Below are 21,239 nucleotides of genomic sequence, written 5' to 3'. Positions count from 1 at the left end.
CCAAATAGGGCCGCAACTGGCGCACCAGGCGAACCTGGGCAAACGCCCCCCTCGCCACAGCTGAAAGGTGTTTTTCTAATGTGAGCTGTGGATCGAGGAGGACGCCCAAGTTGCGGACCCTCTCTGAGGGGGTCAATAATTCCCCCCCCAGGGTAATGGACGGACAGATAGAATTGTCCTTGGGAGGCAAAACCCACAGCCACTCCGTCTTGTCTGGGTTGAGTTTGAGTTTGTTGACACCCATCCAGGCCCCAACAGCCTCCAGGCACCGGCACATCACTTCCACTGCTTCGTTGACTGGACATGGGGTGGAGATGTACAACTGGGTATCATCGGCATATTGATGATACCTCACCCCATGCCCTTGGATGATCTCACCAGTAGACCTGTGAAATAGAATAATCATAGCTTTTGGATGCTTCCTGGTGTTTTTTATTTATTTATTTATTTATTTATCTATCTATCTATTTATTTATCTATTTATTTATTTATCTATCTATTTATTTATTTATTTAATTTGTATGCCGCCCCTCTCCGCAGACTCAGGGCGGCTCACAGCAGTGATAGAAACAATGTACAATACAAATGTAATAATACGAAGTTAAAACCCCATAATTTAAAAAACATGCACACAATACACCATACATAAATTATATAGGCCTGGGGAAGATATTTCAATTCCCCCATGCCTGATGGCAGAGGTGGGGTTTGAGAAGTTTATGAAAGGCAAGGATAGTGGGGGCAATTCTGATCTCCGGAGGGAGTTGGTTCCAGAGGGCCGGGGCCGCCACAGAGAAGGCTCTTCCCCTGGGTCCTGCCAAATGACATTGTTTAGTTGACGGGACCCGGAGAAGGCCCACTCTGTGGGATCTAACCGGTCGCTGGGATTCGTGCGGCAGAAGGCGGTCCCGGAGGTATTCTGGTCTGATGCCATGAAGGGCTTTATAGGTCATAACCAACACTTTGAATTGTGCCCGGAAATTGATTGGCAACCAATGCAGACTGCGGAGTGTTGGTGTAATATCTTGGAAAGCCCATGATTGCTCTCTCAGCTGCATTTTGCACGATCTGAAGTTTCCGAACACTTTTTACGTTTTACAGCCCTCTCTAAGTGGTTTACAGAATCAGCATATTGCCCCCAACAATCTGGGTCCTCATTTGACCCACCTCGGAAGGACGGAAGGATGGAATGTGGAGCCCAGTAGACCTGTGAAATAGAATAATCATAGCTTGCTTATTTATTTGTTTGTTTGTTTGTTTGTTTATTTATTTAATTGTTTATTTAATTGTTTATTTAATTGTTTATTTAATTGTTTATTTAATTGTTTAATTGAGCCGCTGGTGAGATTTAAACTGCCAAACTGCTGGCAGCCGGTGATCAGTGGAAATAGGTTGCAGAATAGAACAGAACAGAATTCTTTATTGGCCAAGTGTGATTGGACACACAAATTTGTCTTGGTGCATATGCTCTCTGTGTACATAAAAGAAAATATAGATTTGTCAAGAAACATGTGGTACAACACTTAACAGTACTGCACTCTAACCACTGTGCCACCGAGGATGGGATAAATGAGTAAAATTGGAACATGTTGTATCTGATAAGCTGTGATAAAGTACATAGTGCATCTTGGGGGGGGTCAGCTGATAAATCCTCAGCATCAGAGCTGTTTGGGCAAGTCCATCAGAGATGGCCGTATCCGGTGGGGGGATATTTGGGATGGACAAGATTCTCTGGGCCAGGGGGTAGGCAAAGTTGGCTTTTCTATGACATGTGGACTTCAACTCCCAGAATTCCTCAGCTAGCATAATTGGCTCAGTTAGCATGATTGGCTCAGGAATTCTGGGAGTTGTAGTCCACATGACATAGAAGATTAGATTAGATTAGATTTATTGGATTTATATGCCGCCCCTCTCCGCAGACTCGGGGCGGCTCACAACAATAGTAAAAACAGTACATAGTGACACATCCAATACCCACCAATCCAATTACAATTTTAAGTTAAGAAATTCATAAAACAACCCCAATATATATTAAAAACAAGCACACAATCAATCAAACACCAAAACAACATGGGCAAGGGGGAGATGTTTCAGTTCCCCCATGCCTGACGACAGAGGTGGGTTTTAAGGAGTTTACGAAAGGCAAGGAGGGTGGGGGCAATCCTAATCTCAGGGGGGAGCCACCACGGAGAAGGCTCTTCCCCTGGGTCCCGCCAGACGACATTATTTAGTTGATGGGACCCGAAGAAGGCCGACTCTGAGGGACCTAACTGGTCGCTGGGATTCGTGCGGCAGAAGGCGGTGCCGAAGATATTCTGGTCCGGTGCCATGAAGGGCTTTATAGGTCATAACCAACATTTTGAATTGTGACCGGAAACTGGCCGGAAAAGGCGGGGAGCCAACATTGCCTACCCCTGATCTGGGCCATCAATTCTGACACTTACAAATTGGATTCCTATTTTTCTGCTTGATAAATATAACTGGATTAAATTTGGTACCTCATTCGTCCTTCGGTGAATGAATGATGCTCCCTTACCCAAAAACTCTTGGTCAAACTAGATACCTTGGGAAAACAGTTAATCCGTCTCCAGCGTGTGACATGAACAGAGCTCTTCGATTGATCATAAATTAACCACAGTGTTCTCCAGAACCCTCTTTGTCCTTATTACTTCTCCTTGACTTTTCTTCTCTTTTCTTGTATGTATAAACACAGATGTATGGCGCGGGTGACTTGGCCAATGCAGGGTCTTCTCAGCTGGGCGCCATAAAGTTGCACTAATGCGTTGTCCCACTTGCGGTGATGCTGTTCTTGCTTTCTGTGTAGGTACCTGGGATAAGTCTGTGGATATGTCTGACTTTGGCCCATCCCACATCATCAACATAAAGAAAGAGAAGAGGGAGACGGATGAAGAGACTAAGAAGATCTTGCGCATGTTGGAGAAAGACGATGTGAGTTTGAGGATGGCCACGCTAGGAAGAACCATCATAACACCAACATTCCATTCTATTCTCTTTTCTATTCTATTTCATATTCTATTCCATTTTACTCTATTCTATTTTCTTTTCTATTCTGTTCTATTCTCTATTCTATTCTATTTCATATTCCATTCCATTTTACTCTATTCTATTTTCTATTCTGTTCTATTCTATTTCTATTCTATTCTATTTCATATTCCATTCCATTTTACTCTATTCTATTTTCTTTTCTATTCTGTTCTATTCTATTCTCTTTCTATTCTATTTTCAGTTCAATTCTATGCTATTCTATTTTCTTTCTATTTTATTCTATGTCACATATTATATTCTATGTTCTATTTTTTCATATTCAGTTCAATTCTATGCTATTCTATTTTCTTTCTATTTTATTCTAATATTATATTATATTATATATTCTATTCTATTTTCTTTCATATTCTATTATATTCTATTTCTATTCTATTTTCTATTCTATTCTCTGTATTCTATTCTATATTCTATTTTTCTTTCTATTCTATTTTCTATTCTATTCAATTCCACTATTCTATTCCATTCCATTTTATTCTATTCTATATTCTATTCTATTCCTCGACCTCTAGGGCATTGGTGGCCACTGTTACTAGCAAGGGTTTAGGGCGTTTACGTTAAAATTATATTCCTTAAAATGGGAATGTTTCAGTTCAATTTTGATAAGATTTTAACACAGGATGACATTTTTCTGTTAATTTCTTTCCCCACACCTATAGTTGTTAGGGAAACAACTATGATCTCAGCTGTAAGAATGAAGGGCAGGTTTAGGAGGTGTGTACCTACGGAAACATTTCTCCACACATTGATACATTGCCAGTCGTTGGTGAAATAATAGGTTAAACTCTGCATACAAGATAACCATATGCACTTCCTTTGTTTACAAAACATGATATTCCCCCCAAGAAATGAACTGTTGGGGCTTGAAATAGAAAGGTGCAAATTGTTTAGTCTCAAAACAGTTTGAGCACAACATTTCATGAACTATTTGTATTTGTATTTATTGGATTTGTATGCCACCCCTCTCCGTAGACCCAGGGCGGCTAACAACAGTGATAAAAAACAGCATATAACAATCCAATACTAAAACAACTAAAAAACCCTTATTATAAAACCAAACATACATACAAACATACCACGCATAAATTGTAAAGGCCTAGGGGGAAAGAATATCTCAGTTCCCCCATGCCTGAGGGCAAAGGTGGGTTTTAAGAAGCTTACGAAAGGCGAGGAGGATGGGGGCAATTCTAATCTCTGGGGGGAGTTGGTTCCAGAGGGCCGGGGCGGCCACAGAGAAGGCTCCTCCCCTGGGTCCCACGGGACCCAGAGAAGACCCACTCTGTGGGACCTAACTAGTCGCTGGGATTCGTGCAGCAGAAGTGTTTCATTCTTCATTGTAAAATAAACTGGCTTGAACTTTTGGGGGAAACGTTTGAAACAAATCTGCCCTGAGCTCAGAATATTGTTTTGAATTTACCCATGGGAGGTTTTGCAAAGATTATGTGCTGGGGACAGCATACATATCTGGAAGTAAGGAATCTATTCCCTCGACAAAGTAAGAATGCATTCTCACCTGACGTTGGATCACAAACTATTTCAACACTTTTTAAATTGTTTGATAGGCTTGTTCATTCAATTCAGAGGCTGAGAGATCCCAGACAACTGGCCAGCTTACATTTAAGTCGGCCTTCTCTGGGTCCCGTCGACTAAACAATGTCATCTGGCGGGACCCAGAGGAAGAGCCTTCTCTGTGGTGGCCCCAGCCCTCTGGAATCAACTCCCCCCCCCGGAGATTAGAACCGCCCCCACCCTCCTTGCCTTTCGTAAGCTACTCAAAACCCACCTATGTCGCCAGGCGTGGGGTAACTGAGTTACCCCTAGGCTACGGTAGATTTATGTATGGTATGACTGAGTTCCATGGTTTTAATAATGTTTTTTTATGTGTTTTTAATATAGTGGATTTGTGACATTGTATTTTGTTGTGAGCCTCTCCGAGTCAGCATACAAATCTAATAAATTATTATTATTTAAAAAGAGGAACAATTTTTTAAAAAACCATATCATCATTGTCCGGAAAAGAAATTCATGGGATAGCACGTTAAATAATAATAATAATAATAATAATAATAATAATAATAATAATAATAATAATAATAATAATTATTATTATTATTATTATTATTAATAATAATAATAATTAGATTTGTATGCCACCCCTCTCCGAAGACTCGGGGCGGCTCACAACAATAATAAAAACAATATTATAGTAGAACAAATCTAATATTAAAAAACATATAAAACCCTATCAGTCTTCAGGAAGGGTTCTCTTTTTCTAATATGTTGTAAGCCGCCCTGAGTCCTTGGAGAAAGGCAGCATAAGTCCAATAAATCATAAATAATAATAATAACCTGCCGTTTTCTCTCTCGTTCTTTGGCCCCAGTTCCTGGATGACCCAGGCTTGAAAAACGACATCCGAAACAAGCCAGTTCAGTTGCCGCTGGCACATTCTGGTTGGCTTTTCAAGGAAGAAGGAGATGATCAGGAAGAGAGTAAGCTGTTGAACGCCAGCCATAAAGACGAGGAGATGGATACAGGTGTATCTTCAGTGAAAGGTAGGTGGCTCAGGTTGACCTGGAACAGATTCAATTCAATTCAATTTATTAGATTTGTATGCCGCCACTCTCCGAAGACTCGGGGTGGCTCACAACAATAATAAAAACAATATTCCAGCGAAAACAAATCTAATATTAAAAAGCACATAAAACCCTATCATATTTTTAAAAACCAAACAACACATTCATACCAAACATAAAACAAAATATAAAAGAGCCTGGGGGAAAGGTGTCTCAACTCCCCCATGCCTGGCGGTATAAGTGAGTCTTGAGTAGTTTACGAAAGACAGGGAGGGTGGGGGCAATTCTAATCTCCAGGGGGAGTTGATTCCAGAGGGCCCAGGCCGCCACAGAGAAGGCTCTTCCCCTAGGGCCCGCCAAACGACATTGTTTAGTCGATGGGACCCGGAGAAGGCCAACTCTGTGGGACCTTATCGGTCGCTGGGATTCGTGCGGTAGCAGGCGGTTCTGGAGGTACTCTGGTCCAATGCCATGTAGGGCTTTAAAGGTCATAACCAACACTTTGAATTGCGATCGGAAACTGATCGGCAGCCAATGTGAGCCACGGAGTGTTGTAGAAACGTGGGCGAATCTTGGAAGCCCCACGATGGCTCTCGCGGCCGCGTTCTGCACGATCTGAAGTTTCCGAACACTTTTCAAAGGTTTACCTCCGCACCTCATCCCCACTCACCCTCTCTCTCTCCTTCTCTCTTTCTCCCAGTAAAAGAAGAACCCCACGACCAAGAGGAGACACCGTGTGCCCAGGCTACGGCACCCACCAAAACCCCTCCTCCCTATCCTCACGACGTCTCCCTTGCCGACCTCCTGCCAAGGTTGAGCCTCTCCAAGGAGGAAGAGTTACTCTTCCTGCAGCTGCCCGACACCCTCCCCGGTCAGCCGCCCACCCAGGACACGAAGCCGCTGAAAACGGAAGTGCAGAATGAGGATGGGCAGGTGATGGTGATAAAACAGGAGAAGGCGCAGGTACGATGCCCTGCTGAGCAGTGGGAATCTACAGCTGTTACCGCAGTGGGTTTGGCGTTTGTAGCTGCTAAAAGAGACCTGGAAGTCTGACGCATGGAAGCCAGGATGTTTGTTTACTTTACTTTATTTTATTTTATTTTATCTTATTTTATTTATTCATAGAAACAGAAGATTGAACTGATTTAACTGTTGTTCATAAAATCATACATCATAATGTACTCCCTGTCAGTGACTACTTCACCTTTAACAACAACAACAACACAAGAGCACGTAATATATACAAACTGAATGTAAATCGCTCCAAACTTGACTGCAGAAAATGCGATTTCAGCCATAGAGTGGTCACCGCCTGGAACTCATTACCTGACTCTGTTGTTGCTTCTCCCAACCCCAAAATCTTCAACCTTACATTATCTACAATTGACCTCTCCCCTTTTCTAAGAGGTCTGTAAGGGGCGTGCATAAGTGCACTTATGTGCCTAATGTCCCTGTCCTACTGTCTTATTATCCTTTCTATTACTATGTTCTACTTATGTTATGTTATGTTAATATGCACTATAATACTATACTTGTTTGGGAAAAATAATAATAATAAATAAATAATTATCTACCACCCGTCTTTGCAAAATCTCCATTCCCTCACCACTCCAAGGGAAGGAGACTGCAAAATTATTATTATTATTATTATTATTATTATTATTATTATTATTATTATTAATTAGATTTGTATGCCGCCCCTCTCCGAAGACTCGGGGCAGCTCACAACAATAATAAAACAATATTACAATGAAACAAATCTAATATTAAAAACATATAAAACCCCATCATTCTGGAGACCTCACCTACAAAAAGATATTGACAAAATTGGACGGGTCCAAAGACGGGCTACAAGAATGGTGGAAGGTCTTAAGCATCAAACTTACCAGGAAAGACTTAACGAACTCAATCTGTATAGTCTGGAGGACAGAAGGAAAAGGGGGGACATGATCAAAACATTTAAATATGTTAAAGGGTTAAATAAGGTCCAGGAGGGAAGTGTTTTTTAATAGGAAAGTGAACACAAGAACAAGGGGACACAATCTGAAGTTAGTTGGGGGAAAGATCAAAAGCAACGTGAGAAAATATTATTTTACTGAAAGGGTAGTAGATCCTTGGAACAAACTTCCAGCAGACGTAGTTGATAAATCCACAGTAACTGAATGTAAACATGCCTGGGATAAACATATATCCATCCTAAGATAAAATACAGAAAATAGTATAAGGGCAGACAAGATGGACCATGAGGTCTTTTTCTGCCGTCAGACTTCTATGTTTCTATCATTTAAAACCATGCAGAAAAAAGACCTCATGGTCCATCTAGTCTGCCCTTATACTATTTCCTCTATTTTATCTTAGGATGGATATATGTTTATCCCAGGCATGTTTAAATTCAGTTACTGTGGATTTATCAACCACGTCTGCTGGAAGTTTGTTCCAAGGATCTACTACTCTTTCAGTAAAATAATCTTTTCTCATGTTGCTTCTGATCTTTCCACCAACTAACTGCAGATTGTGGCCCCTTGTTCTTGTGTTCTATTAGATTTGTATGCCGCCCCTCTCCGTAGACTCGGGGCGGCTCACAACAGCAATAGAACAATTCATAACAAATCTAATAATTTAAAAACATTTTTAAAAAACCCATTATTAATCAGACATACTTACAAACATACCATACATAAATTGTATAGACCCCGGGGGAGATGTCTCAATTCCCCATGCCTGGCGGCAAAGGTGGGTTTTAAGGAGTTTACGGAAGGCAAGGAGGGTGGGGGCAGTTCTAATCTCCAGGGGGAGCTGGTTCCAGAGAGTCGGGGCCGCCACAGAGAAGGCTCTTCCCCTGGGACCCGGAGAAGGCCAACTCAACTTCTTCTTTTTTCCAGGAGACCAAAGAAGCGGAGAACACCTGCACTCTGGGGGACCTCTCGGAAGGTCAGGTGGGGAAGCTGCTGATCCGCAAATCGGGGAAAGTGCAACTCGTTCTTGGCCAGGTGACTCTTGATGTAACCACGGGAACCCCCTGCTCCTTTCTGCAGGTATGCCTTGCTCTTGTGGGACGGGGCCTCTCCTCAAAAGGCCATGTCAAACACGAAGCGTTCAGAGCTGTGTGTCTGGGAATAGTAATGGCAGGAGACGGGTGGGTAGAAAAGGGCTGGGGCGACCCCCTCCTCCCAAATGCTGCCGTCAAACTGTTGTCTTAATCTATGTATAGATTAAGATATATACCGTGTTTCCCCGAAAGTAAGACAGTGTCTTACTTTCTTTTTATCCCCAAAAGCCCCACTATGTCTTACTTTCGGGGTATGTCTTATATTGGAAAAAAATTGTCACACTTTTTGTTTTAACCATAAAATTAACATTTATTAACAACCTGAACAGTATTGTATTCACCACAAAACAGCAGATGATACCCCAGTATGCCAGTGTGTATGTTTTACTGATGTATGATTAATACTGTGTGCATTACTGTATTTTAAGCAGGAGGCGGCAGTGACAAGTGCAGGGGACGGCGCGGTGACGTATGGAGAGGGGGGCGGCGTGGAAGTGGGCAGGAGGCGGCGCTCATTAAGATCAGAGGGAGGTGGCAGACGTGGCGACGTATGGAGAGGGGGACGGGGCGGACGTGGGCAGGAGGCGGCGCGCAGCTAGATGAGAGGGAGGCGGCAATACCCCCATGTTTCCCCGAAAGTAAGACATATGTCTTACTTTCGGGGTATGGCTTATATTAGCCGACCCCCCTGAAACCCCTGATACGTCTTACAATCGGGGGTGTCTTACTATCGGGGAAACAGGGTATATGTATAGATTAAGATATGATATCAATAGTGTTTTTCCTTTTCTTATTCTTTTCCACTCTTCTTTTTTCTTTCCTTTTCTCTTTTATTCTTTCTTTATTTTTTTCCCCCTTTCCTTCCTGGGCTCTTAAAGAGACGTACATTTGGATATTATTTGGATATTATGATAAAATGAGGGTTTGGTGGTTTTTTTAAATGAAAGTAGGAATGTGTTTTCTAAGAATGCTAGAAAGGGACTGAAGAATGATGGCATAGTTAGGAAAAACAGCAAATAGCCAAGAGAAATTTAGATAGCTATAGCAGTGTTTCCCAACCTTGGCAACTTGAAGATACTTGGACTTCAACTCCCAGAATTCCCCGGTTTTTCCCGCCCGATGACGTCATACGCCATCGCCAAACTAATAATTTTTGCAAATAAATAACAAAAAATAATTATTATTGTTAATAAATAATTATGTTTATAAATATCAGGAACACTAAGTGTATTATTCAATGGTGAGTACCAGTAATAATGGTGAGTAAATGGTTGCTAAGGGAATGGGAAATGGCAATTTAGGGGTTTAAAGTGTTAAGGGATGGCTTGTGATACTGTCCATAGCCAAAAATGGTGTATTTACTTCCGCATCTCTACTTCGCGGAAATTTGACTTTCGCGGGCGGTCTCGGAACGCATCCCCCGCGGAAATCGAGGAAACACTGTACTGTATATTTAAATAGATTAGATTAGATTTATTGGATTTATATGCCGCCCCTCTCCGCAGATTGGGGATAGTGGACAGCCCTGCTTAGTTCTATTTTGGATTTTAACCTTCTCTTTTCTATTTTCATTTACCCTAATATAAGCCGTATTATCCTTATAAATTGCTCTTATAATTTGACAAAAATTGTCTCCCATATTTAAGTCCTTACACAACTGAAACAAATAATTATGGTTAACTTTATCAAAAGCTTTATACACATCTAACTTTAAAATACTTATTTTTAGAAAAAGCATGGTATAGGCTATTTGCGAAGTTCGAACCCGTGAAAATCGAGGGGACACTGTATATACTTTGGAGTAATGGCTCTTTTCTCTTGGTCTCGCCAAGGAGCTGGTATCGGTCAGCATCGGGGACAATCGGAGCGGCGAGATGATTGTCTTGGGCCACGTGAAGCACAAGCTGGTTTGCGCTCCAGATTTCGAATCCTTGCTGGCGTACAAGCATCGATAGGACTTCTGCAAAACTCTTGCCTAAAACAGTGATGATTTGGGCTCTCTGAAAGTGCCTAAGTTGAGGAAGAGAGAAGCGTTTCCGGAAAGACTCGGCTAGAAGACATTTGGCAACATTCATGGCGGCGAGACTGTCCCGCATCTTGATGTCGGAGAGGATCTGGAGCGCTAGAATATTATCTGGAGGGAGGGGGGAGACTTGCTGAGTCCTTCCTCCCAGTTCTATACAGCTGTGTTTCCCAACCTTGGCAACTGGAAGATATTTGGACTTCAACTCCCAGAATTCCCCAGCCAGCGGATGCTGGCTGGGGAATTCTGGGAGTTGAAGTCCAGATATCTTCCAGTTGCCAAGGTTGGGAAACGCTGCCATACAGGATGTCACTTGCACCCTTGTCGTGACTTTTAATAACTTAATTACACGCACTACTGGGTTGATTATTATTATCCCAAAGGGAGGTTGGAAAGGTGTGAACCTTGGAGCCAAGATTGTCTGTTTCACAGCCGTTTCCTGCAGAAGATGTCACCATTCCAAGCATCGGTAGATGATGGTACAGTGACGCCTTGTTTCTTTCGCCTCCTGGATCTTAACTAACACACAATTCAGTAGGAGAAAAAGACACAGTGGGGAAGATTTCGGAAGGCACATGAGTCTCTTTGTCTTCTGCAGGGACATAACCTGCACCTGTCTTGTTGTCCAGACCAGCTCACCTGGTTTCTCTTAAGGCTACTTTTGCCTTTTCTCTAAACAAGCCAGATTGGGGGGAAATTATCTAGTTGACAAGCTCTGTCATTTCTCGTGTTTGTAACGCTGTGTGTGTGACCAAAGCAGCGAGAGGCTCTTCCAACACTTCCCTCTGTTTGGTCATTGTCTCTCTCTCTGTCTCTCGCTCTCTGTCTCTCACTCTCTCTCATTCTCTCTTTTTTCGTTCTCTCTGTCTCTCATCTCGTTCTCTGTTTATCTCTGTCTCTTGTTCTTTGTCTCTCTCTCTCACTCTTTGTCTTTCTCATTTTGTTTCATTCTCTCTTGTTCTTTTCCTCTGCCTGCCTCTCGTTCTCTGTCTCAATCTCATTCTCTCATTCTCTTTCTGTCTCGTTCTCTGTCTCACTCTCCTTCTCTGCCTCTCACATTCTCTCGTTCTGTCTCTCTGTCTGTCGTTCTCTCTTTCTGTCTCTCAGTTTGTCTCATTCTGTCTCATTCTCTCTTTTTTTTGTCTGTCTCTTGTTCTCTGTCTCACTCTCCTCTGCTTCTCACATTCTCTCGTTCTGTCTCTCTGTCTCTCATTCTGTCTCATTCTCTCGTTCTTTTTCTCTGTCTCTATCTCTTGTTATCTGTCTCACTCTCTCTCATCCCATGCCTCTCACATTCTCTCATTCTCTTTCTGCTTCTGTCTCTCGTTCTCTGTTTCTCTCTATCTCGTTCTCTCTCTCTTTTTGTCTTTCTCGCGCACACACACGCCCACAAACCTATTGAGGAATTCAGGGTTCTGGTTTAACATGATTCTCCTTTCACACACTGCTTTGGACTGCAGATGTGATGTCAGGGAAGTTGTCATCGGCTTTACCTTTGTCATCTATCATGCTTTGCTGAAGAGGACAACGAAGTGTTCAAAGGTTTTTAGAGAGCAGCAGCTAAAGTATTTATGCCACTTGGGTTTTTGTTCTTCACAGCAGTTGAGAAATCATAAATCGGAGAAAGCAGATAGTAGCATTAACTACGAAGATTGCTTACCCGTTAAGACATTTTTATTTGATCATTTTGGTTAGCCAAATTGGAGAGAGCCACAACGTTGTGGTCAAGTTGTTGGCATTTATTTATCATCTGTATATCTGTAAATAAAAGCGGACTAGAATTATTATTATTATTATTTCAATACAACAGAGCAAACGAGATCACTGTGCTGGATTTCGTATTTCATCACCTAGGACTGTGATATAGCGGCGAATTATGTTTGCCGATCCCAGTAAAGCAGCCTTTTGCAATTGACAGATGGAGATTTTGTCAATTCCGATGGTTTTCAAATGTCCGTTGAGATCCTTTGGCACTGTGCCCAGCGTGCCAAGTACCACTGGGACCACGTTCACTGGCTTATGCCAGAGTCGTTGCAGCTCGATTTTCAGATCTTCTCTAGCTGCTTCTCTTCAATTCTGATTATTATTATTATTATTATTAATTAGATTTGTATGCCGCCCCTCTCCGAAGACTCGCAACGACTCACAACAATGATTGTGAATGATTGGGTGCGTGCAGTCACATGAATTTGAATAGATTTACACTTTGAAGCTACGAGGCAAGGAAACAAGAAAGACGTTTTCAATTTATCTGTTAGCGGATGCCCAGGCAGGACAGTAAAATTTGATACACAGTGGTACCTCTACTTAAGAACTTAATTCATTCTGTGACCAGGTTCTTAAATAGAAATGTTTGCAAGTGGAAGCAATTTTTCCCATAGGAATCAATGTTAAAGCAAATAATGCGTGCAAACCCATTAGGAAAGAAATAAAAGCTCGGAATTGGGTGGGAGGGGGAGGAGGAAGGAGAGAAGGACAGTCGCTGCCGAAGGAAGAAGGGGAGGGGAGGGGAATTTTAAAAAATCCAAAACTTTAAGGCTTAAAAAAAAAAAGAGGGACTCTGAGGCGGTGGGGAAGAGCACATGCCTCCCATACACTGCACCAGAGAGAGAAACTCAGGGGGAATTGCCGCTCTCAAATTTCCTGGGAAATATTTCCGGGCTCGGGTTCTTAAGTAGAAAATGGTTCTTAAGAAGAGACAAAAAAATCTTGAACACCCGGTTCTTATCTAGCAAAGTTCTTAAGTAGAGGCGTCCTTAGGTAGAGGCGCCACTGTATTTTATTTTAGGATGGATCTATGTTTATCCCAGGCATGTTTAAATTCAGTTCCTGTGGATTTACCAACCACGTCTGCTGGAAGTTTGCTCCAAGCATCTACTACTATTTTCTCACATTCTTCTGATCTTCTGAAATGGTTCTTAAGAAGAGGCAAAAAAAATCTTGAACACCCGGTTCTTATCTAGAAAAGTTCTTAAGTAGAGGCGTTCTTAGGGAGAGGTACCACTGTAAGTGCCTCGGAAATCAGGATATACAAGCAGTTCTGTTTCCCAACTTCTGCTGGGCCCAGTAGGCTTGTGTTTTGCCCTCCCCAGGGTCCAAAGGCTTCCCTGGAGCCGAGAGAGGGTAAAAACGCCCCCCCCCCGAGGCTCTCTGGAAGCCAAAAATGCCCTCCCAGAGCCTCCGTGCAAACCAAAAATCAGCTGACCAGCACACATATGCATATTGGAGCTGAGCTAGGGGAAACAGTTCGCATGGCAACATAGAAACATAGAAACATAGAAGTCTGACTGCAGAAAAAGACCTCCTGGTCCATCTAGTCTGCCCTTATACTATTTTCTGTATTTTATCTTAGGATGGATATATGTTTATCCCAGGCATGTTTAAATTCAGTTACTGTGGATTTATCTACCACGTCTGCTGGAAGTTTGTTCCAAGGATCTACTACTCTTTCAGTAAAATAATATTTTCTCATGTTGCTTTTGATCTTTCCCCCAACTAACTTCAGATTGTGTCCCCTTGTTCTTGTGTTCACTTTCCTATTAAAAACACTTCCCTCCTGGACCTTATTTAACCCTTTAAGATATTTAAATGTTTCGATCATGTCCCCCCTTTTCCTTCTGTCCTCCAGACTATACAGATTGAGTTCATTAAGTCTTTCCTGATACGTTTTATGCTTAAGACCTTCCACCATTCTTGTAGCCCGCATGTGGCACCCATGCCATAGGTTCGCCATCACTGCCTTAGTGGATTATCCAGAGTAGAAGTAAACATTTAAATATGTGAAAGGGTTAAATAAGGTTCAGGAGAGAAGTGTTTTTAATAGAGAAGTGAACACAAGAACGAAGGGGGCCCAATTTGAGGTTAATTGGGGTTAAGATTAGAAGTAACGTGAGAAAATACTGTTTTACTGAAAGAGTAGTAGATGCTTGGAACAAACTTCCAACAGACGTGGTAGATAAATCCACAGTAACTGAATTTAAACATGCCTGGGATAAACATAGATCCATCCTAAGATAAAATACAGGAAATAGTATAAGGGCAGACGAGATGGACCAGGAGGTCTTTTTCTGCCGTCAGTCTTCTATGTTTCTATGAACACTTGAAGAACATGTCTAGGATTGCCAATTTGCGTAGGATGGATGTAACTATGGATCCCATTGTTTTTCACTCCTTATGCAAAGGCTACTTTGATGTTGGGACAAAGGCACAAGGCTAAAAAATCTGGAGAACAGGGGTTCTCCATGAAGCAAACAGGATGAATCGGAGCCAGTGTTTCATTAGGAAGGGAAAAAAACAAAGAAGTAAACAAATTGCAAAGCGAGATGATAGCCTGCAAAACAACTGTATTTTGGGGAAATCTCTATATAAATGTTTTCAGAAAACCTACTAATCCAACAGCTGGCAGCATCAGAAATAGAAATAGAAGCAGTCGGGAATGGACTTGAAAAGTCTTAGTATACTGTATGTGTGGAGGACTAAAATATCTGTTGAGTAAATCCAGGATGGCGTCTAAGAACACGGGATTCCGAGGATGACAGGTGAGCCTATTCAGAATATTCTTGGAAAAACTCAAATGTGAACCTGTCATTAGTAGGACCTTCCAGAGAGCTGCTACTACCCCCTCCAGGAGCTGTAGGTGGAATTTTATCCCGGAGTGCTCATTCAAAGATGAAGTTTTAAAGTCATCAGATCTGAAACGTCAGTCACTTTCTTAGACTTCCTTAGGCGTTACCAGGATCCACCTCTCTTGCACGCTCTTCAACAGAATGGAAAGGAAGACGTCGCCCTTTGAAAGCTGGACTGGTAAAAGGAGCCCTTTGAAAGCTGGACTGGTAAAAGGAGCCCTTTGAAAGCTGGACTGGTAAAAGGAGCCCTTTGAAAGCTGGACTGGTAAAAGGAGCCCGTTTGCTGGTGTGATATTAGAAGCATATTTTATTGGCGTAAATGCTCTTCGATGTGCTTTGCTGTCTGCAAGGCTTTCAGATTCAGCGTCCCTCCGTGAATCCCCAGCATCCCGATGAGGATTAGGCAAACGGGGTTAACCAGGACCACCGCGATGGCATGGGTGCAGCTGTCCTTCCTCCCCTCATGGTAGACTTTCGTCCGCAGGTCCATGGTATGCTGTTGGGCATCGGTGTACAGGTTGTCTCGGATGACCAGGCATTTGCGGCCACCCAGGGTCAAACCCTGAGTGAGGAGCGCGTTTCTGTTCCTCCCAAGGAGAGCTTGGATTTCAGGTTTGGTTATCCGGGCCAGGATTCCACCTTGGTGGGCGCGTAAAACCTGCTGTTGGGTGACAGAGACGACGGCAGCATCGTAGCACAACCCGTCTCTCATGAAATTGTTGACGCACTCTTGCCAAGAAGTCGTTTGGTGGTTCGGGGAGTGTTGCATTTTAAAGGCACCTTGTAGCTAACCCAGTTCTTTTCAAACTAGGCCAGTTTAGCTCTTCTGAAACCTGAAGGTTGGTTGGTTGGTTGGTTGGTTGGTTGGTTGGTTGGTTGGTTGGTTGGTTGGTTGGTTGGTTGGTTGGATGAAAATCTTCTCTTTGAGGCTAAAACGAGACAATGGCTGTTTACTGAGTCTACTTCCATGCACTGTTGATGGACATATCTCAAAAATAGCTGGGAGTCAAGTTTCAGGACACAAACCCTTGAGCAGTTACTTGATCTTTCCCAATGTTGTCTTGGATACAGCTCTTCTGTGTTCTTTCACAGGCTCCAAGCTGCTCATTCTAGAATCCTGACAGCGCTATCATAATGCATCTTTTTCCTGGAGGAAAGAAAACAGCTCAATTCGTTTTGTGTGGATGGGTGTATATCCCGTCATGTTTTTAACTAACAATCGTAGTCTTTGTATCTGCAACTGATAGAATGGAATGGAATGGAATATAATAATATAATATAATATAATATAATATAATATAATATAATATAATATAATATAATATAATAAATATAATGGAATGGAATATAATAATATAATATAATATAATATAATAAATATAATGGAATGGAATGGAATATAATATAATATAATATAATTAATATAATGGAATGGAATGGAATATAATATAATAAAATGTTGGCCAAGTGTGACTGGACACACAAGGATTTTGTCTTTGGTGCATATACTCTCAGTGTACATAAAAGAAAATATATATTTGTCACGAATCATGAGGTGCAACACTTAATGATTGTCATGGGGGTCAAATAAACAATGAAGAAACAATATTAATAAAAATCTTAAGGAGACAAGCAACAAGTTACAGTCATACAGTCATAAGTGGGTGATTTGAATGATGAGAAAAAACAGTAGTAATAGTAGCACAGACTTAGTAAATAGTTTGACAGTGTTGAGGGAATTATTTGTTTAGCAGAGTGATGGCATTTGCGGGGAAAACTGTTCCTCTGTCTAGTTGTCTTGGTGTGCAGTGCTCTGTAGCCATGTTTTGAGGGTAGGAGTTGAAACACTTTATGTCCAGGATGTGAGGGGTCAGTAAATATTTTCACCGCCCTCGTTTTGACTCGTGCAGTATACAGGTCCTCAATGGAAGGCAGGTTGGCAGCAATTGTTTTTTCCGCAGTTCTGATTCTCCTCTGAAGTCTGTGTCGGTCTTGTTGGGTTGCAGAACCAAACCAGACAGTAATAGAGGTGCTGATCACAGACTCAAGTAAACAAAATTCTCCTTTTGAATCAAAAAGGATCAAGACTGAGTCTTGGGCTTTTGAGTGCCTGGCAATAAGTCCAAGCGCTTATTTCATGGTTCAAAAAATATAAGACAGGGTCTTATTTTCAGGGAAACGCTGTAATAGCTTACTATTTAATTTGATGCATATATGTCATATGTGTACATATATATTACACACAGGCACACAAAAATATACATTACTATATGAACTGTATGTGTATGTACGCATGCATAGCTCTTCGAAAATTATACACATTCAACATTATTTACTGTGATAGAAAAAACATACCCAGAGTCCAGAAGGGAAAAAAAGAAAAAAAATTCAAAATTTTTCTACCAGTACTTTATACTTGACCAAAGTTTTTCTACTGGTTCTGTGTATCTGACCGTACTGGTAGGAGCCCATAACTGGACAAAACTCCAAGCTTTCTAAGCCTAGGATTTCAAGTCTGGTTGTGAGTAGCAGAGTGGAAAACTCAATCTTCTGATCTTGAAGCCATAAAGTGAGAGTTGCAAGCACATTGGCACACTATATTCTGCAGAAACGTGGTATTTGGCAGACTGAATATCAGGCAACTGGTAACTCAGGAATTCTGGGAGTTGAAGTCCACAAGTCATGGAAGAGTCAACTTTGCCTACCCCTACTTTAAGGAATTCTTTCCCCAAATCCTGGGCCTAGAAAGATTAGAACTACGATGCCTAAAACACAATCTAAGTATTGCCCACAAGATCATACGTTGCAACGTCCTGCCTGTCAATGACTACTTCAGCTTCAACCACAACAACACGAGCACGCAACAGATTCAAACTTAATATTAACCGCTCCAAACTTGACTGTAAAAAATATGACTTTAGCAATCGAGTTGTCGAAGCGTGGAACTCATTACCGGACTCAGTAGTGTCAACCCCTAACCCCCAACATTTCTCCCTTAGACTATCCATGATTGACCTCTCCAGGTTCCTAAGAGGTCAGTAAGGGGCGTACATAAGTGCACTGGTGTGCCTTTCGTGCCCTGTCCAATTGTCTCTCCTTTATCTCATATATCTTTTCTTCCTTTCATATATCTTCTCCTCTATTTTTATATGTTTTCCTCTATCCTTTTCTTTATATATAAATAAATAAAAATAAAATAAAATAAATGTTCAGGCCCTACTCCACTTAAAACTTCAGAAGTTGCCTGACCAAGGGATGGCAGCAAACAGCCACCAATGAAGCTGAAACCCAGGAACAGAATTAAAAAGGCTTATGAGAAAAGTCGAGTATCATTATCCTTGTATCCACTACTTCTCATTTTTTCCTACTTGAGAACAAGTACACCTTCACTTAAACCTCTTTTCTGGGCTCTCCCCAGCCATCTCTGACCGCTCTTGAAGAAAATGTTTCATATGGTTTCTTGCCTTTTGAAGTGGAAAATCTACAAATACTGTATTGTAAGATGTACTCTTCAAATTTTAAAAAAACAAAACACTGACTTTGGCTGCATTAAATTCTAGTTGAAAAAAAAACCCAGAAAGAGTGATTGGAACATTTAACAGAGGCTTAGCAGACTCTCCAAAACTTAAGGGGAATTCTATAAGAAATGAAAACTAAGTAATTTAAATTATTAACTTTGTACACATACAGAAGAGCATGCAAAGTCACAGGACGAATGAAACTTTTAATAAGTAATCATTTTAAGATGAAACCTTCTAATTATTTTGATGTGAATTGTAGCAGTCCGTTTCAATGTTACACCCAACTACAGATTAACTTAAAAAAATATGTAATATTTCTATCCTAAATTGTATTTAACATTGAGAGAATATATTTTTCTTTCTCTTTTTTTGCCCTCAATATTCCAATCTATTTAATAGACATAATAATTTTACACCTGTTATACAAACATCAATGTATGGAACCAATACAATGTGCTAAGATTTATACCAGCATAAAAGAAGACAAAGAATTATGAATTTTCTGAGTGCTTATATATGAAGAATGCTATATTTATCTGCCCTGATGTTTCTATTATATCTTAGTCTGTCAGTGTCGCTGTTTGCTAGTCCATTACCCAGTTAATTCAGGGTCACCTTGTAGGGGCGGATTTTATAGCAATTTAACAAATAAAATGAAGATAAGTATTGATTGGCTAAATATTCGATGGGCTGAAGCATATTTATTTATTTCTGAAGAGCAACTTCAGGACAGATAGAACTGAATATATAGAAGCTGCCAAATAAAATTAAGTAAAAATAAGTAGTATGTTATTACTCATCACTAATTGGTTCTGGAAGCCATGCTGACTATTAAAAATGATGAATATCAAACAAACTTTTCCCTATAATAATAATACAGTGAATCACAAGGCAGCCGACACCAATACGTTCCAGCTTGTGCGTCTAGTACCAAAGCTGGCTGGAGAATTCTGGGAGTTGAAGTCCACAAGTCTTAAAGTTGCCAAGTTTGGGGGGCCCTGCTTTAGATGGTGAAAATCCATCCTGCATGTCCCAAGGACAATTCCATCTGTCCGTCCATTACCTTGTGGGGGAATTATTGCCCCCCTCGGAGAGGGTCCGCAACTTGGGCGTCCTCCTAGATCCACAGCTAACATTAGAGGAACATCTTTCAGCTGTGGCGAGGGGGGCGTTTGCCCAGGTTCGCCTGGTGCACCAGTTGCGGCCCTATCTGGACAGGGAGTCACTGCTCAGTCGCTCATACCCTCATCATCTCAAGATTCGACTACTGCAACGGTCTCTACATGGGGTTATCTCTGAAAAGTGATTGGAAACTTCAGATCGTTCAAAATGCGACCGCGAGAGCTATCGTCTCGGCAACACTCCGCAGCCTGCACTGGTTGCCTATCAGTTTCCGGTCACAAATCAAAGTGTTGGCAATGACCTATAAAGCCCTACATGCTGAATTGGGCCAAAGCCCATTGAGTCCAGCATTCTGTGTCCAATAGTGGCCCACCAATTGTCCATGGGGATCTTGAGCAGAAAGAGAAGGCAAAAAAACCCCTTTCCCTTGACCCACAACAAAGGACCCCCCAAGGGAAGCCTGTCTGCCTCAACCAACATAGAGGCGGCACTTGGACATCCGTTTCAATAACCTCTCTCTCTCTCTATCATCTATCTATCATCTATCTCCATCTGTCCATCCATAAGAACATAAGAAGAGCCCTGCGGAATTGGGCCAAAGCCCAAGCAGTCCAGCATTCTGTGTCCCACAGTGGCCCACCAATTGTCCATGGGGATCTTGAGCAGAAAGAGAAGGCAAAACCCTCCTTTTTCCTTGACCCCCAACAATGGTACCCAAGGGAACCCTGCCTGCCTCAACCAACATAGAGGCAGCACATGGAAATCCGTTTCAATAACCACCGATACACTCGGCATCCATGAATCTGTCTAATCCTGCCTTGAAGCTATCAAGGGTGACAGCTGTCACGACCTCTTCTGGAAGGGAATTCCATCAACCAAGGACCCTCTGGGTGAAGAAATATTTCCCTTCATTCATCCTCACTTACTTACCTGTGAGCTTTAGGGAGTGCCCCCTCGTCCTAGTATTGTGCGATAGAGAAAATAGTCTCTAGCCAATTCATGGGTCCCTCAGACTGTTGAGGGGGAGACACGGACATGCTGGGGGGGCACGACTAGGTGGTCATATGACCGGGTGGGTGTGACTTAAGTGGGCGTGTGATTGGGTGGGCGTGGCTAATTTAGCAGTCCATTAAACAATACACACAAATTAAACGTTGATTTGTTAGTCTCCTGGGGGTGGAAATCAGGTTAGTGAAGGGATGTGGCTGCCATTTGTTTGTATCTGTCTGTCTGTCTCTCTCTTTCTGTCTCTCTGTCTTGCT

At 41.8% G+C, this 21,239-nt stretch overlaps 1 protein-coding gene and 1 pseudogene across 4 annotated transcripts in view; one reads left to right on the top strand and one right to left on the bottom strand.

Annotated features, from left to right (window-relative positions):
- POLR3D (RNA polymerase III subunit D) overlaps positions 1–12,494 on the top strand; it is a 112,311-nt gene extending 99,817 nt beyond the window's left edge. For all 4 annotated transcript variants that reach the window (XM_070765151.1, XM_070765149.1, XM_070765150.1 and 1 more), the window contains exons 5-9: positions 2,825–2,949; positions 5,445–5,616; positions 6,338–6,600; positions 8,520–8,672; positions 10,519–12,494. In XM_070765151.1, the coding sequence (XP_070621252.1) occupies positions 2,825–2,949; positions 5,445–5,616; positions 6,338–6,600; positions 8,520–8,672; positions 10,519–10,641 (836 nt within the window). In that variant the 3' untranslated portion in view covers positions 10,642–12,494. The remainder of the gene's footprint in view (positions 1–2,824; positions 2,950–5,444; positions 5,617–6,337; positions 6,601–8,519; positions 8,673–10,518) is intronic.
- Positions 12,495–15,641: 3,147 nt separating this feature from the next.
- Positions 15,642–16,103, bottom strand: LOC139174917 (profilin-2 pseudogene; annotated as a pseudogene).
- Between the last annotated feature and the right edge of the window lie 5,136 nt (positions 16,104–21,239).

This window comes from Erythrolamprus reginae, chromosome 12 (genome assembly GCF_031021105.1).
Source record: "Erythrolamprus reginae isolate rEryReg1 chromosome 12, rEryReg1.hap1, whole genome shotgun sequence".
NCBI lineage: Eukaryota > Metazoa > Chordata > Lepidosauria > Squamata > Dipsadidae > Erythrolamprus > Erythrolamprus reginae.
This window is presented reverse-complemented; position numbering and strand designations above follow the sequence as displayed.